Source organism: Nematolebias whitei, chromosome 9 (assembly GCF_014905685.2).
Source record: "Nematolebias whitei isolate Nwh7 chromosome 9, NemWhi1, whole genome shotgun sequence".
Lineage (NCBI taxonomy): Eukaryota > Metazoa > Chordata > Actinopteri > Cyprinodontiformes > Rivulidae > Nematolebias > Nematolebias whitei.
In genome coordinates this window covers 13,109,802-13,123,932 of record NC_056506.1, presented here as the reverse complement: position 1 = coordinate 13,123,932, position 14,131 = coordinate 13,109,802, and the positions used below count along the sequence as shown (strand labels likewise).

The following is a 14,131-nucleotide window of genomic DNA, read 5'->3' as shown; positions in this document are numbered from 1 at the left end:
GAAGATTCTCAGTCATCCAGGACATCCGTCCGTCCGTTATCTTTACCCGTTTATTCCATTTTGGGTCACGGGGGTCGCTGGTGCCCATGTCCAGCAATCACTGTGCGAGGGGCGGGGTACACCCTGGACGGGTCGCAAGTCCATCACAGGGCCACATAGAGACAAACGAGACAAACAACCATTCACTCTCTCACTCACACCTAGGGACAATTTAGAGTTACCAATCAGCCTAACATGCATGTTTTTGGTCTGTGGGAGGAAACCGGAGTGCCCGGAGAAAACCCACGCATGCACGGAGAGAACATGCAAACTCCACCCAGAAAGGCCCCTGGACCGGGGTTTGAACCAGGGACCTGTTCGCTGAGAGGCAGCAGCTCTACCAGTTGCGCCACCGTGCTGCCCCATCCAGGACATGATGAATTCAAAAAGCGTTCAATACAAAAACAACTGGACTTTATTTGTAACAGAAGACGTTTTGCTCCTCATCCGAGGAGCTTTCTCAATTCAAACAGCAGTGAGTGAGAGGTTCAAGTTATAAGGCTGAGTGAGATAAGACACACACACACATGTAGATTGGCAGTTCACACCTAAACACCTTAACAGTAGGGGTTTCTAAAGTCTTTGTTACACTAATTCACAGACAAGGCCCCTCTGTTCCCATCAGGTGTGAAAACTGGCTGGGAATCAGTCTTAAAGTTGCATTATAGGTTATCCTCAGTACTGGCTAAATATTTTCCAAATATTGACCGTCTTTGTTCCTTTTGTCATCTTGAAGATGCAACATTGACCAACCTTTTCTGGGACTGCACTTGTAGTAAAACATTTTGGTGTGACATAACATCTTCTTTAACAGAAGATGTGATATACTTGGTCACATTGAATGTTAAACATGTTTTTTTTTTCTTTCTAAAATTAGAACATCTGGGATAAAATATGTCATTAACTTTCTTATTCTGTTGGCTAAATTCCACATACATGCTAGCAAAATATGCTAAACACAAGCCCAACCTCAGTTTTCAAGCTGCTGAGCTGCTTTTGGACTCTTTAAAACTTTGCTCTCTAAAGCTGAAACTTAAAGCCTTATGTGAAGAACCTTTTATTTTGTATTTGCTACTCCCTCACCTCGAGCATATTACTATTACTGTTTGTGGTTGTACATTGTTTATTTGTAAATAACGTTTGTTTAAAAATAAATAAATTACTGACCAAACAAGTCAAATCAGTGTAATTACTGCCCCCCAGCGGTTGATTTACGAACTGAAATGAACAACTTGATTAGACATCGTCAACATAACTTTAAATTCGAGGTTTATTCCTGAAGTTTTATCAACCCAAAACATCTGTTAATTCAGTTCAGTTTATTTAAATAGTATCAATTCACAGCAAATGTGGTCTCAGGGCACCGTGTAAAAACATTCACAAACATTAAAATATAAATTAGTGAAAGTTATCTAAGGAAGCCAGCAGATTGTGTTGAATCTTCACTTTGCTGCAAACCTCCCACTATGAGCAGCACACAGGCAACAGTGGGAAGGAAAAACTCCCTTTAACAGGAAGAAACCTCCATCAGAACCAGAACCAGATAGGTGTCTGCCTCAACATGAAAAAAGGAAATAACAATATACAGCATACTGTATATAATAGCATATATAAGATATCATGTATATTTATATAAAGTGTATAACCTAAAATATCTGGTCTAGATGTAGATTCTATGGACCAGGTGTTGTTTATATGGTTCAGGTGTACAAATGTAGTTTCCATGGTCCAGGTGTAGTTTCTGCAGTCCAGGTGTAGTTTCTATAGTCCAGGTGTAGTTTCTATAGTCCAGGTGTAGTTTCCATGGTCCAGGTGTAGTTTTCATGGTCCAGGTGTAGTTTTCATGGTCCAGGTGCAGTTTCTGCAGTCCAGGTGTAGTTTCTATGTTCCAGGTGTAGTTTCTATAGGCCAGGTGTCTATGTTCCAAGTGTAGTTTCTATGTTCCAAGTGTAGTTTCTATGTTCCAAGTGTAGTTTCTATGTTCCAAGTCTAGTTTCCATGGTCCAGGTGTTGTTTCTATGGTCCAGGTGTGGTCTCTAAATTACAGGTGTGGTCTCTAAATTACAGGTGCGTTCTAAGGTCCAGGTGTAGTTTCTAAAATCCAAGATCAAGTTCAAGTCACATTTATTGTCATTCGCGTCACATGTGGTATATGAGCTGGAACATAATTATGTACACATAGTCCCAGTTACACCCAAAAATAGGAAAAATATAAAGTATAAAAAATTATATAAGGATCTAAGATATAAAACGAACCAAACGGTACGCTATACACTAATGTAAAACAATCCCGATGTGGTATTTACATTCTAGGTGCTGTTTCTATAGTCTAGGTGTATTTTTATGGTCCATGTGTTGTTTCTATGGTTCAGGTGTCATTTCTAAGTTACAGGTGTGTTTCTATTACCCTGATATAGTTCCTATGGCCCAAGCATGGTTTTTATGGTCCAGGTATGGTTTCCACTTTCCAGGTGTAGTTTCTATAGTCCAGGTGTAATTTCTATGATCCAGGTGTAGTTTATATGATCTAGGTGTAGTTTATGGTCCAGGTGGATAAAGACAAAGAAAAACACATGTCAATGACAGAAATAATTACAAATGCAAACATGAACAGCAGAGTGAGTAGGATTTATCATTCATTCAATCAAGAGGACCAAGAGGAAGATCTTAAGCCTAGTCTTAAAAGCTGACTGCCTCATGAACAGAAATTGGAAGTTGGTTCCTCGAGAGAGGAGTCTGAGAACTGAAACTCTGCCAGTGATTCTACTTTTAGAAACTCTAGGAACCACTGGTAAACCTGCAGTCTGAGAGCAAAGAAAAATGAAAGTGTAATAACAGAACCAAAAATGTCCATGCTCAATAATCCAGGTATGCAATCCAACATTTTTCAGTCAGGTCATCTGGACAGTTTCTTTTTCTGAAACGTTTCACCTTCCATCCGGAAGGCTTCATCAGTCAAGGAAACACACAACACAAAACTGATTCTTCCCCCAAACAGCTTACACCCAAGTGGAACAAACCAGTTATGTTGGTGCTAAGATGGTGTCTTTGGCACGCCCCCTCCTCTTGTGCCGGCCCTCTTCCTCGTTGACAGTCATGTCAAACTGGTTCAAAACCAAAAATGTAGTAACAGAGATAAATGAGTCATTTACTTGCTTGAAGCAGGCTGATTTGAAACAGTGCATCGTGGTCACGTGACTGATGACGTTCAAGGGCGAGGCTTCGTTGTCGCAATGAAATACCGGAAGTGAGGTCGTTGATTTTAGTCTTTTCCACAGTTTAGTTTATTTTGAAGAGACTCCAACTTCAAGATTTTTGAGAGACCTTCAATGATGGAAAAATAGAAATCAAGGAAACCTACTGTGTTTGGGCAAACTTACAGTTATTTTGGCCCTTAAATAATAGGAAATATTTTTTGACTATGTATATGACAAATAAAAACTTTGCTTCTTTAAAAATACAACAAAATATAATATAGTGTTGCTGAATTGTGTATTAGTTGGATGAAATGATTACGGATAATTAATGTTACGATGTAAAATCGTTATAAAATAATTTGTCCGTTTCAAGGGGGAGCCGATACATTTCGCGGGAAAATATGCACGAGCTTTGCGTCAGGACGCGTTTCTCTCCTCTGATTGGCTACAAACCGGAAGCCACACGCAGGCCCGCACGGATTGGTCGAGAGAGGCGCGCCAAACGTCACGTGTGTGCAGTTTTCGCGCGAATCGTCTCTGTTGTGTGGAGTTGAGCGTGCGGTGGTGTGGACGGTGTTCTCTGCTCCAGTTTCTGAGTGTTTCCTACCTCTACCGAGCCGCAGCATGGATGTCGCCGCAGCAGCCGCGGAGCATGCCGGGACGATGGTGAAGGACGAGCTGGCAGAAAAATGTCAGAAGTTGTTTCAAGCTTTCTTGGAGGAGTAAGTCGGAATGTCGCTTCTTTACCAGGAACTAGACGGAGCCCGCGCCGTGTCGGTGTGTAATTTGTGTGTTAAAAGTTGTGGTCAGGTTTCAGAGCGGAGATGGAGAGGTGAAGTACGTCCGGGAGGCCGAGGAGCTGATCCGGCCTGAGAGGAACACCCTGCTGGTGAGCTTCACAGACCTGGAGGGCTTCAACCAGGAGCTGGCCACCACCATCCAGGAGGAGTACTACAGGTGAGCTCGCCCCTACCAAACACATTCACCCCCTAGGTTTGTGTTAAAACTATTTCATCAGGAGCAGATCTAGAGTTGTTTTTAGGGGGGGACAAAGGTTGGGACACCAGCAGGGGGCAGAGTTTATTACTTATACATCTGAAATACACAATTTATTTTACTTTACTGAATGTCATTGTGAATGACTCTCTAAAGTGTCAAATCTGTTTTGTTGTTCTTTGCTAAAACATTTGGGGTTAAAGTTTCTATCTGTGTAGAATTAATTGTTCTAAAAGTGTCACCTCTGCTACAACTGACACTGCGAGCCCAGCTGGGTCTATGGCCTGTTTAAATAAATGTTAAATACAAAATTAATTTGAGGGGAAACTTTTGTTTTCAGAGTGTATCCTTACCTCTGCCGAGCTGTGCGCAACTTCGCTCGGGATCATGGGAACGTTCCTCTGAACAAAGAGTTCTACGTCGCCATCGAGGATCTGCCCACCAGACACAAGTAAGACGCAGAATGACCCCAAGTTGGCTGGTTTGTTGGAGCTGTAGGAGAACATCAAACATGACTGCTGTCTCGTTTGTATCCCAGGATCCGTGAGCTGTCCTCCATGCGTATCGGCACCCTGGTGAAGATCAGCGGTCAAGTGGTGAGGACGCACCCAGTCCACCCTGAGCTGGTAAGATCAACTGGACCATCAGCAGACCCCTTCAAGAGTGAGAACCCTCAGGTCTAGTAACTCTGTGTTCGGTGTTTGCAGGTGAGCGGTACCTTCCTGTGCATGGACTGCCAGGCGCTGATCAAAGACGTCCCTCAACAGTTCAAGTACTCCCCACCAACCATCTGCAGGAACCCTGTCTGCAACAACCGCTCCCGCTTCCACCTTGACACCCACAAGTCCAAATTCATTGACTTCCAGAAGGTAAGACAAAGGAGGCTTGTGACGTTGGGAGTGCCTTGCAGGTTCTGATTTGGTTCGGTTCTCTTTCCCTTAGGTGCGAATCCAGGAGACGCAGGCGGAGCTGCCTCGAGGTTCCATCCCACGTTCCCTCGAGATCATCCTGAGGGCAGAAGCTGTGGAGACGGCTCAGGCCGGGGACCGCTGCGACTTCACCGGGACTCTCATCGTTGTGCCAGACGTGTCTCAGCTCAGTACTCCTGGTACGGCTCTGTCAGGACACGAAGCCCCTCTTTGTGCTCTTTACTCTCCTCACTCTGTATGGGTGCTGTCTCCTCAGGCTTGCGGGCAGAGACCAGCACTCGTGTAGCTGGAGGTTCTAAAGGCTTCGAGTCGGAGGGTTTAAGAGGACTGAAGGCTCTGGGAGTCCGAGAGCTGTCCTACAGACTGGCTTTCCTGGCCTGCAACGTGGCCCCGACCAACCCACGGGTCAGAACCTCACCACAGCTCTGTTCTTATAGTTCCTGCAGACAAACGCCAACTTTGTCCTGTTTTTGTTGTAGTTTGGTGGGAAGGAGCTGCGGGATGAGGAGCAAACCGCTGAAAGCATCAAGAGCCAGATGACAGAGAAGGAGTGGGAGAAAGTGTTCGAGATGAGCCAGGACAAGAACCTGTACCACAACCTGTGCACCAGCCTCTTCCCCACCATCCACGGTCAGTGATCGGACCTCTGCTGCGCCCCTCCTCCAGCTCTCTGGTGGTGTCTGTTAACGCGCTGATTGTTGATGGTGCAGGTAACGACGAGGTGAAGCGAGGCGTCCTGCTCATGCTGTTTGGAGGCGTTCCCAAGACGACCATGGAAGGAACGTCCCTGAGAGGAGACGTGAACGTCTGCATTGTAGGAGATCCGAGTACAGCCAAGAGCCAGTTCTTGAAGTAAGTAACAGATTCAAGGTTTTTATTGTCGTTCACATCACATGTGGTACATGAGGTGGAACGAAATTATGTACTCAAGGTCCCAGTTACATCCAAAATAACAAAAATATAAAGTGTAAAAAGAAACAGGATACAAGGATCTAAGATATGCACTAAACAATAAAAATATAATGTGATGTATTAAACAGCAGCCTGACCATGAGTCTGTTGTGAGCAGATGGGGATGAATAAAGCAGCTTAAAGGCAAGAGATCAGCTGCATGGATAAAGTGTCGCATGTCATTTCCTGATTAGAGATTCATGAGTCTAACGGCCTCAGGGTAGAAGCTGTTCCTCAGTCAAGTGGTTCTACACTTAATGCTCCTCAACCTCCTGCCTGAGGAGAGCGGGGCAAAAAGTGTGTGTGCTGGGTGGGTGTGGTCCTTCATGATGCAGGTGGCCCTCTTCCTGCATCTGGAGGTGTAGATGTATGTGATGGTGGGAAGACTGACTCCAACATCTTTTGTGCAGCCTTCACCACTCTCTGCAAAGCTTTTCTTTCTGCAGCTGTGCAGCCTCCATGTCTCCACGTTGGTGTTGGAGCACAAGATGATCTCCACTGCACACCTGTAGAAGGAGGTGAGGACTGAGTTTCCCAGTCCAGCTCCTCTCAGCCGCCTGAGGAAGTAGAGTCTCTGATGAGCTTTCTTGATCAGGCTGGTGGTGTTGTTGCTCCAGCTGAGGTTGTCATTGAGGTGCACACCCAAGTACTTGTAGCTGGAGACCACTTCCACAGCAGATGTTCAGGGGTGGGGTTGTTTCGTCTGAAGTCCACGACCATCTCCTTTGTCTTCTTCACATTGATGTGAAGGTTATTCTCTTTGCACCAGCTCTCCAGGTGTTCCACCTCCTGCCTGTAGCTGGACTCATCATTGTTTGTGATGCATCCCACCACCGCTGTATCATCTGCAAACTTTACAATGTGACAGCCTGGATGAGTGGGTGCACAATCATACGTGAGCAGAGTGAACAGGAGAGGGCTCAGCACACAGCCCTGAGGGGAGCCGGTGTTGACGGTTAAGGTGGAGGAGGAGAAGTTGTGGATCCTCACTAACTGTGGTCTGTTTGTTAATAAGTCTAGGATCCAGTTGCAATGGGGGACTTAGTCCTAGTGTGAATAGTTTGTCCATTCTGCTGTAAACATAATTAAAACTTATCTTTGGATCTTTGTTCACAGACATGTTGAGGAGTTCAGTCCCCGTGCCGTGTACACCAGTGGGAAGGCCAGCAGCGCTGCAGGTCTGACAGCGGCCGTGGTCCGAGACGAGGAGTCGCACGAGTTTGTCATCGAGGCTGGAGCTCTGATGCTCGCAGACAACGTGAGAATCAGGAGCTGAGGCCGTCTTGACTTTTCTTCGTTGTTTCTCTTCCTGAAAATCTTCTTCCCTTTCAGGGAGTGTGCTGCATCGATGAGTTTGATAAGATGGACCTCAAGGACCAGGTGGCCATTCACGAAGCCATGGAGCAGCAGACCATCAGCATCACCAAGGCTGGAGTGAAGGTACCGCTCACAGACTTGACCGGCCTTGAACTGCCTCCTTACAAAAGGAACCCGTTATTTATTTGTCTTTCTTTGTCTGTCTTTGTGAATCAAACTGTTTCTGTCTGCTCAGGCTACGCTGAACGCCCGCACCTCCATCCTGGCTGCTGCCAACCCGGTCAGTGGGCGCTACGACCGCAGCAAGAGCCTGAAGCAGAACGTGAACCTGTCGGCGCCCATCATGAGCCGCTTCGACCTCTTCTTCATCCTGGTGGATGAATGTAACGAGGTACCGCAGCCACGTTCTTTACTCTGTATTTTTCTTGTGTCCTGATAACGATGTGAGAACCACAAACCTGATGTGTTCTGCATGTGCAGGTTACAGATTACGCCATCGCCAGGCGAATTGTGGACCTGCACTCCCGAGTGGAGGAATCTGTGGACAGACTGTACTCTCTGGACGAGATCCGCAGATACCTGCTCTTTGCCAGGCAGTTCAAACCAAAGGTTTGTGCTCCCACACACACTGACTTTATCATTCCTTTAGTTTTTAAACGTCTGCTGAGAAGCAGACCAGACGACGTGTGCAGTACACATTTCTTCAGCCCAGCTCCAAAGTCACAAATCAAGGTCAAAGTTAAAACAAGGTCTTTGCTCGTTGTTTATGACGGGCGTATATTGTGTCGTATACAGTACTCTTCATGGTTTTAGTTGGTGTTTCCAGTTAGTGCAGAACAAAACTATCTGTTTTAGTCCAACCTTGAAAGTATGATGTGCCACGCACATGATCTTAAGGTGTCACGTGTGCTGGGGTTGACTGTCAGCTCCATTTTATATTTTCTATGGGGAGTTGGCTGTGGCTACCTGCCTCCACCCTCTTTGGCCCCACTCTGGGCCCTTGAGCAAGGCCCTCAACCCCCACCATCTGCTCTCACTGAGCACCCTAGACAGCAGCTCTCTGCTCCACACAGAGGCTGTGGTAGCTCAGTCTCGTGCGAGTCAGTTCACTGTGGAGACCCCTGAAGAAGGGAGCAGCTGAAAGAAGGAAGAAAAAGGGGAGCGGGGGGGGGGAGTTGACTGTGGCATCCATCTTGAATTGGACTGACTACCAAACCAACAGTTGTAGAAATGTGTTTCATGCTTCTCTTCTTGCACGCTCTTCCTCAGAGTGTTGACGTTCTGTCCTCGTGTTTGTTTGCAGATCTCCTGTGAGTCCGAGGAGTTCATCGTGGAGCAGTACAAGCGTCTCCGGCAGCGCGACGGCTCCGGCAGCGTCTCCAAATCTGCCTGGAGGATCACGGTGCGACAGCTGGAGAGCATGATCCGCCTTTCAGAGGCCATGGCCCGCATGCACTGCTGCGACGAGGTGCGACGACGAGAACGTCCCGTTCAATCAAACGTGTAGAGACGGGCTGATTCAGCTGCTGCAAAACAAAATGAATATCCATACATACATGCATACATTAGGGGTTGAATGAGTATGTAATTTTTAAACTCGACATTAACATAATAAAACCCGAGTAGAACTCGAGTATTTTATGACGTCATAGATCTCAAGATACAAAAATAAATAAAACCGCAAAAAAGGTAATTATTTACAAAAAAAGACCAACAGAACATTGGGAGTGTATATAATGCTCCTACCATTTATCATACTGCAAATAAGTCACAGGAAAAACTAAACTATTAGTTTTTATTATTAAACTGCAAACATGAAGAAACATGCAGCACGTCAAAAATTAAACAAATTGTGTGTGGGGGGGGGGTCGACCACCCCGCACCACCGCCAGCTGTGTTGCGCATTAAGTTTAGTTTTAGAGATTAATATGTTTATAGATTTTTTTTATATAGGTTTAGAGATTAATAATTTTTGCTTTTTGTTTGTGAAACAAGAGTAAACTGGTTCTGGTTCGTTGGATTTGACCCGGTGTTGCACCAAACTCTGACCTGCAACAGTGCAACACCGCCCCCTACGGCCATATGTGGTCACATAATATGACGTCACTACGGATATTCGATGTAACATTTTTAACCTCGATAGATGTCCTAGCAATCGATGTGTAGATTACTCGAGTACTCTGTTAATGCCCTAACATACATACATACATACATACATACATGCATTCATACGTGCATTCATACGTGCATTCATACGTACATCCATACATTCATGCATACGTAGATAGGTACGTACGTCACTGGTGCCCATGTCCAGCAGTCACTGTGTGAGAGGTGGGTGGACACCCTGGACAGGTCTCTAGTCCATCACATGGACACATAGAGGCAATCAACCATTCTCTCTCTCACCTAGGGACAATTTAGAGTTACCAATCATCCTAACATGCATGATTTTGGTTTGTGGGAGGAAACTGGAGTACCCAGAGAAAAGCCACTCAGCACGGAGAGAACATGCAAACTCCACCCAGAAAGACCCCGACCGGGATTTGAACCGGTGCGACCTGCTCGCTGACAGGCGGCAGCTCTACCAACTGCACCACCGTGCTGCCTAACAAACAACCGAAAACCCTAAAAAATTAGCTGCACTTGCCAGAACAAAGACAGCTGTATGAAAAACTTGAAAAAATAAAAAATCTCATATAACTGAATGCACGTTGCCTTTTATAGCAAAGTTTTAGACTTAAAATTGTTTTAGAATAAAAAAAAAATAATTTAGAGCCATTTCCTTCAAACCTTGACGTCATAAGATCTGCAACATGTTTGACTCTCGGCTACAACTGCAGCAAATGTTAGCTCAGGATCCTTCAAGCTACTGACTTAACATAATTTTTGTGTTTACTTAGTTCCATTTAGGGCATTAACAGAGTACTCGAGTAATCTACACATCGATTGCTAGAACATCTATCGAGGTTAAAATTTTAACATCGAGTATCCGTAGTGACGTCACATTATGTGACCACCGTATGACCGTAGGGGGCGGTGTTGCACTGTTGCAGGTGTGGTGTAACACGGGGTCAAATCCACCGAACCAGAACCAGTTTACTCTTGTTTCACAAACAAAAAGTAAAAATTATTAATCTCTAAACCCATAAAAAAAAATCTATAAACATATTAATCTCTAAAACTAAACTTAATGCGCACCACAGCTGGCGGTGGTCGACACCCCCCCCCCCCACACACACACACACACACACGTTGTTTCATTTTTGACGTGCTGCGTGTTTCTTCACGTTTGCAGTTTAATAATAATAACTAATAGTTTAGTTTTTCCTGTGACTTATTTGCAGTATGATAAATGGTAAGAGCATAATATACGCTCCCAATGTTTTGTTGGTCTTTTTTTTGTAAGTAAATACCTTTTTTTGCGGTTTTATTTATTTATTTATTTTTGGATCTTGAGATCTATGACGTCATCAAATACTCGAGTTCTACTCGGGTTTTATTATGTTAATGTCGAGTTTAAAAATTATATACTCGTTCAACCTCTAGTTCCATTAGCTTCGGTGGCCATCTTGAATTGGATTGACTCCTAAATGTATTCAGTTTAGATTCATGTTCAGTGATGTCAGTCTGACAGTTTCAATAGAAAACACCTGAGAATTCATGAGATATTTTGCTAACAGACTAAGAAGGTTGGCTCTAACGTTAAGAAATGTGTAGTTTGTGTTGGTGAGGATTCTCGACTCACCGGATTTTAACTGGATGAGTTGTCGCCTTTTTCATGTTTGCTGTGACGGCCATCTTGAATTGTGCTAACACCAAAATTTGCGAAGCTGTAGGTGCACATCGTGGTAGTTCACGATGACAGTTCTTACACTGACATGAGCAGAGTTAATTGTCATTAAAGATAAATATGGCTGACTAAATGCATGTATTGTGCAAACACTCATGTTTCCTCTTCATGTCTCCAGGTGCAGCCCAAACACGTGAAGGAAGCCTTCCGTCTCCTCAACAAGTCCATCATCAGAGTGGAGACGCCTGATGTCAACCTGGAGCAGGAGGACGAGCTGGAGGAGGAGCAGCAGGACGATGGTACGCTCACGACTTGCATACGTGTACATGTTGGTTTACATGCAAACTCTGCAGGCTGAGAGGTTTTCTGAAACTTTTATTTTGTAGGCGTGAACGTCCCCAATGGAGTCAATGGCGTCAACGGTCATGCTGATGGTATTAATGGTCATATAGACGACGTAAATGGTCACGCTGAGCCCGGCACCCAGCCCAAACCGTCCCTCCGCCTGTCCTTCGCCGAATACAAACGCATCTCCAACCTGCTGGTCCTACATCTGCGCCGAGTGGAGGACGGTGAGAGACGTCTCCTCCTCCTGGTTTTATTTTTACTACACACAGTTGTACGTTCTCTAACTGCTTTTATTCTGCAGCTGAGGAAGAGGAGGAGCTGAAGAAAACCTCAGTGGTTAACTGGTACCTGAAGGAGATCGAAGCAGAGATCGACTCTGAAGAAGAGCTGATCAATAAGAAGGCTCTGATAGAGAAGGTTATCCACCGGCTGGTGCACTTTGTGAGTCAACCTCAGTAAACTTTAAATTCAGCCGTTTCAACGCCGCGGGTTGTTAACTGTCTGCCTCTTGTAGGATCACATCCTCATCGAGCTGTCCCAGGCAGGCCTGAAGGGCTCGGAGTCCGAGAGCGCAGAGGAAGGCGTTGTTCTTGTCGTCAACCCAAACTACATTTTGGAGGACTAAATTTGAAAACACCATAGATGCTCGTACGTACCAGTGTTGAAGATGCTTGTGGCCTTACTATCTGAATCGATCTGACGTGTACAAAGAGAAAAAGTAAGGCGTTGTAAATATGCTGCTGTTTCTTACAATAGTTTTGGACTTTTTAGTCGGTTGAACTTGTCTGAACTGAGCAAGTGTTCATTTCTTTCTCAAACTGTATAATAAATACACACAAGGCTTAAAAACTGTTGTTTTATTGTGTAATATGTTATGAAGTGAATGAGAAATGTTGGTTCAGTCAATAAAGTCTATCCAAACATGTTTTGTGTGTTTTCATAACTGCATTTCTTTTTTTTTTCTTTTTGTCTATTGAAAATTTGAGGGGAAAAAAACAGCGCAATATAACGAGGCATACAACCACAAAAAAACAAGTTCACATTTGACATAAAACTAAGCAGAAATTATGAATAAAAATAAAATAAGCGAACAATTTGAGGAAACAGCAAAACAGAAAATGTTACAAATGGCAGAGGACTTTCAAATCTTAAAATAAGCTCGGTAATATTAAAGGTCAGCTGTTGCTGAGTGGTTAGAGCAGTCATCCTCCAATGCAGGAGTTGGGGGGGTTCAAATCCACCATCAGTCACATGCCGAAGTGTCCCTGGGCAAGACACTGAACCCCTCACTGCCTCCGATGTGTGTCCCATCAGTGTATGAATGTGATAAAGCTCTGATTAGTCTCTTTCGAATGACTGTAGAGATCTAGTAGAGTGCTGTATGAATGGGTAAATGAGGACACAAGAGTGTAGTGTAAAGAGCTTTGAGTATCTTGATCAGATAGAAAGGTGCTATACAAGTACAGTCCATTTACCATATTAATATACTGGTATAAAGGTTGGGCTTTTGGAAGGTTGCAGGGTTTAAGCGCTTACATAAAATTATTTAAAACTTCATCCCCTGTTAACAGACCAAATTTTATTATAGTAAAATTAAAAGGTGGAATAGAACTTTGATAAGCTCTAATTCTGAAAGTATTTCCAAAAAGCATTAAGTTGCAATAAAAAAAAGTGTTCTGCTGTCTCAATATCTGAATTACAGAATGCACAGGATTTGGTATTTATTAAATTTCTTTTGTAGAAAGTCTTTACAAGGATAAATTTCATACATAATTTTGAAATGAATTCATTCATCCATTATCTTCCGCTTATTCCAAAGTCAGGTCTTGGGGGCAGCAGCTTGAGCAGGGAGGCCCAGACATCTCTCTCCACAGCCACCTCTTCCAGCTCTTCTGGGAGGACTCCCAAGAAGTTCTCAGGCCAACCGAGAGACATAGTCTCTTCAGCGTGTCCTGGGTCTTCCCTAGGGTTTCCTCCCAGTCAGACATGCCTGAAACACCTCAACTGGCTCCTCTCAATGTGGAGAAGCAGTGGTTCTACTCTGAGTCTTTTCCAGATAACTGAACTTCTCACCCTATCTCTAAGGGAGAGTCCAGCTACCCTGCAGAAGAAACTCATTTCAACCGCCTGTATCCACAATCTCACTCTTTCAATCACTACCCAGAACTCGTGACCATAGGTGAGGGTAAGAACGTAGACTGACCGGTAAACAGAGAGCTTTGCCTTACAGCTCAGCTCTCTCTTCACCACAACGGACTGGTACAGAGTCCACAATACTGCAGATGCTGCACCAATCTGTCTGTCAATCTCACGCTCCATTCTTCCCTCATTCCTGAACAAAACCCTGAGATACTTTAACTCCTCCACCTGAGGCAGAACCTCACCCTGGACTTGAAGAGAGCAATCCACCCATTTCCGGTTGAGGACCATGGCCTCAGATTTGGAGGTGCTGATTCTCATCCCAGCCACTTCACACTCGGCTGTGAACTGCTCCAGTGAGAGCTGAAGATCATGGCACGCTGATGCCAACAGGACCACATCAACTGCAAAGAGCAGAGATG

At 44.6% G+C, this 14,131-nt stretch overlaps 1 protein-coding gene across 1 annotated transcript; it reads left to right on the top strand.

Annotated features, from left to right (window-relative positions):
* The first annotated feature begins 3,778 nt into the window (after positions 1 to 3,778).
* On the top strand, positions 3,779 to 12,406 carry mcm6 (minichromosome maintenance complex component 6). Its single transcript, XM_037681471.1, has 18 exons — positions 3,779 to 3,958; positions 4,047 to 4,193; positions 4,573 to 4,683; positions 4,771 to 4,858; positions 4,940 to 5,101; positions 5,175 to 5,340; positions 5,418 to 5,566; positions 5,641 to 5,791; positions 5,872 to 6,013; positions 7,229 to 7,370; positions 7,445 to 7,552; positions 7,665 to 7,820; positions 7,910 to 8,038; positions 8,733 to 8,897; positions 11,401 to 11,521; positions 11,609 to 11,794; positions 11,872 to 12,011; positions 12,085 to 12,406. Exons 1-18 carry the CDS (start codon positions 3,861 to 3,863, stop codon positions 12,193 to 12,195), a joined length of 2,472 nt encoding a protein of 823 aa, XP_037537399.1. The 5' UTR covers positions 3,779 to 3,860; the 3' UTR covers positions 12,196 to 12,406.
* Positions 12,407 to 14,131: the final 1,725 nt, after the last annotated feature.

Coding starts and splice junctions, on each gene's coding strand:
- mcm6 (XM_037681471.1), top strand. CDS start 3,861: ATGGATGTCGCCGCAGCAGCCGCGGAGCATGCCGGGACGATGGTGAAG. Junction 5,102..5,174: donor AATTCATTGACTTCCAGAAG/GTAAGACAAAGG, acceptor TCTTTCCCTTAG/GTGCGAATCCAGGAGACGCA. Junction 7,553..7,664: donor TCACCAAGGCTGGAGTGAAG/GTACCGCTCACA, acceptor CTGTCTGCTCAG/GCTACGCTGAACGCCCGCAC.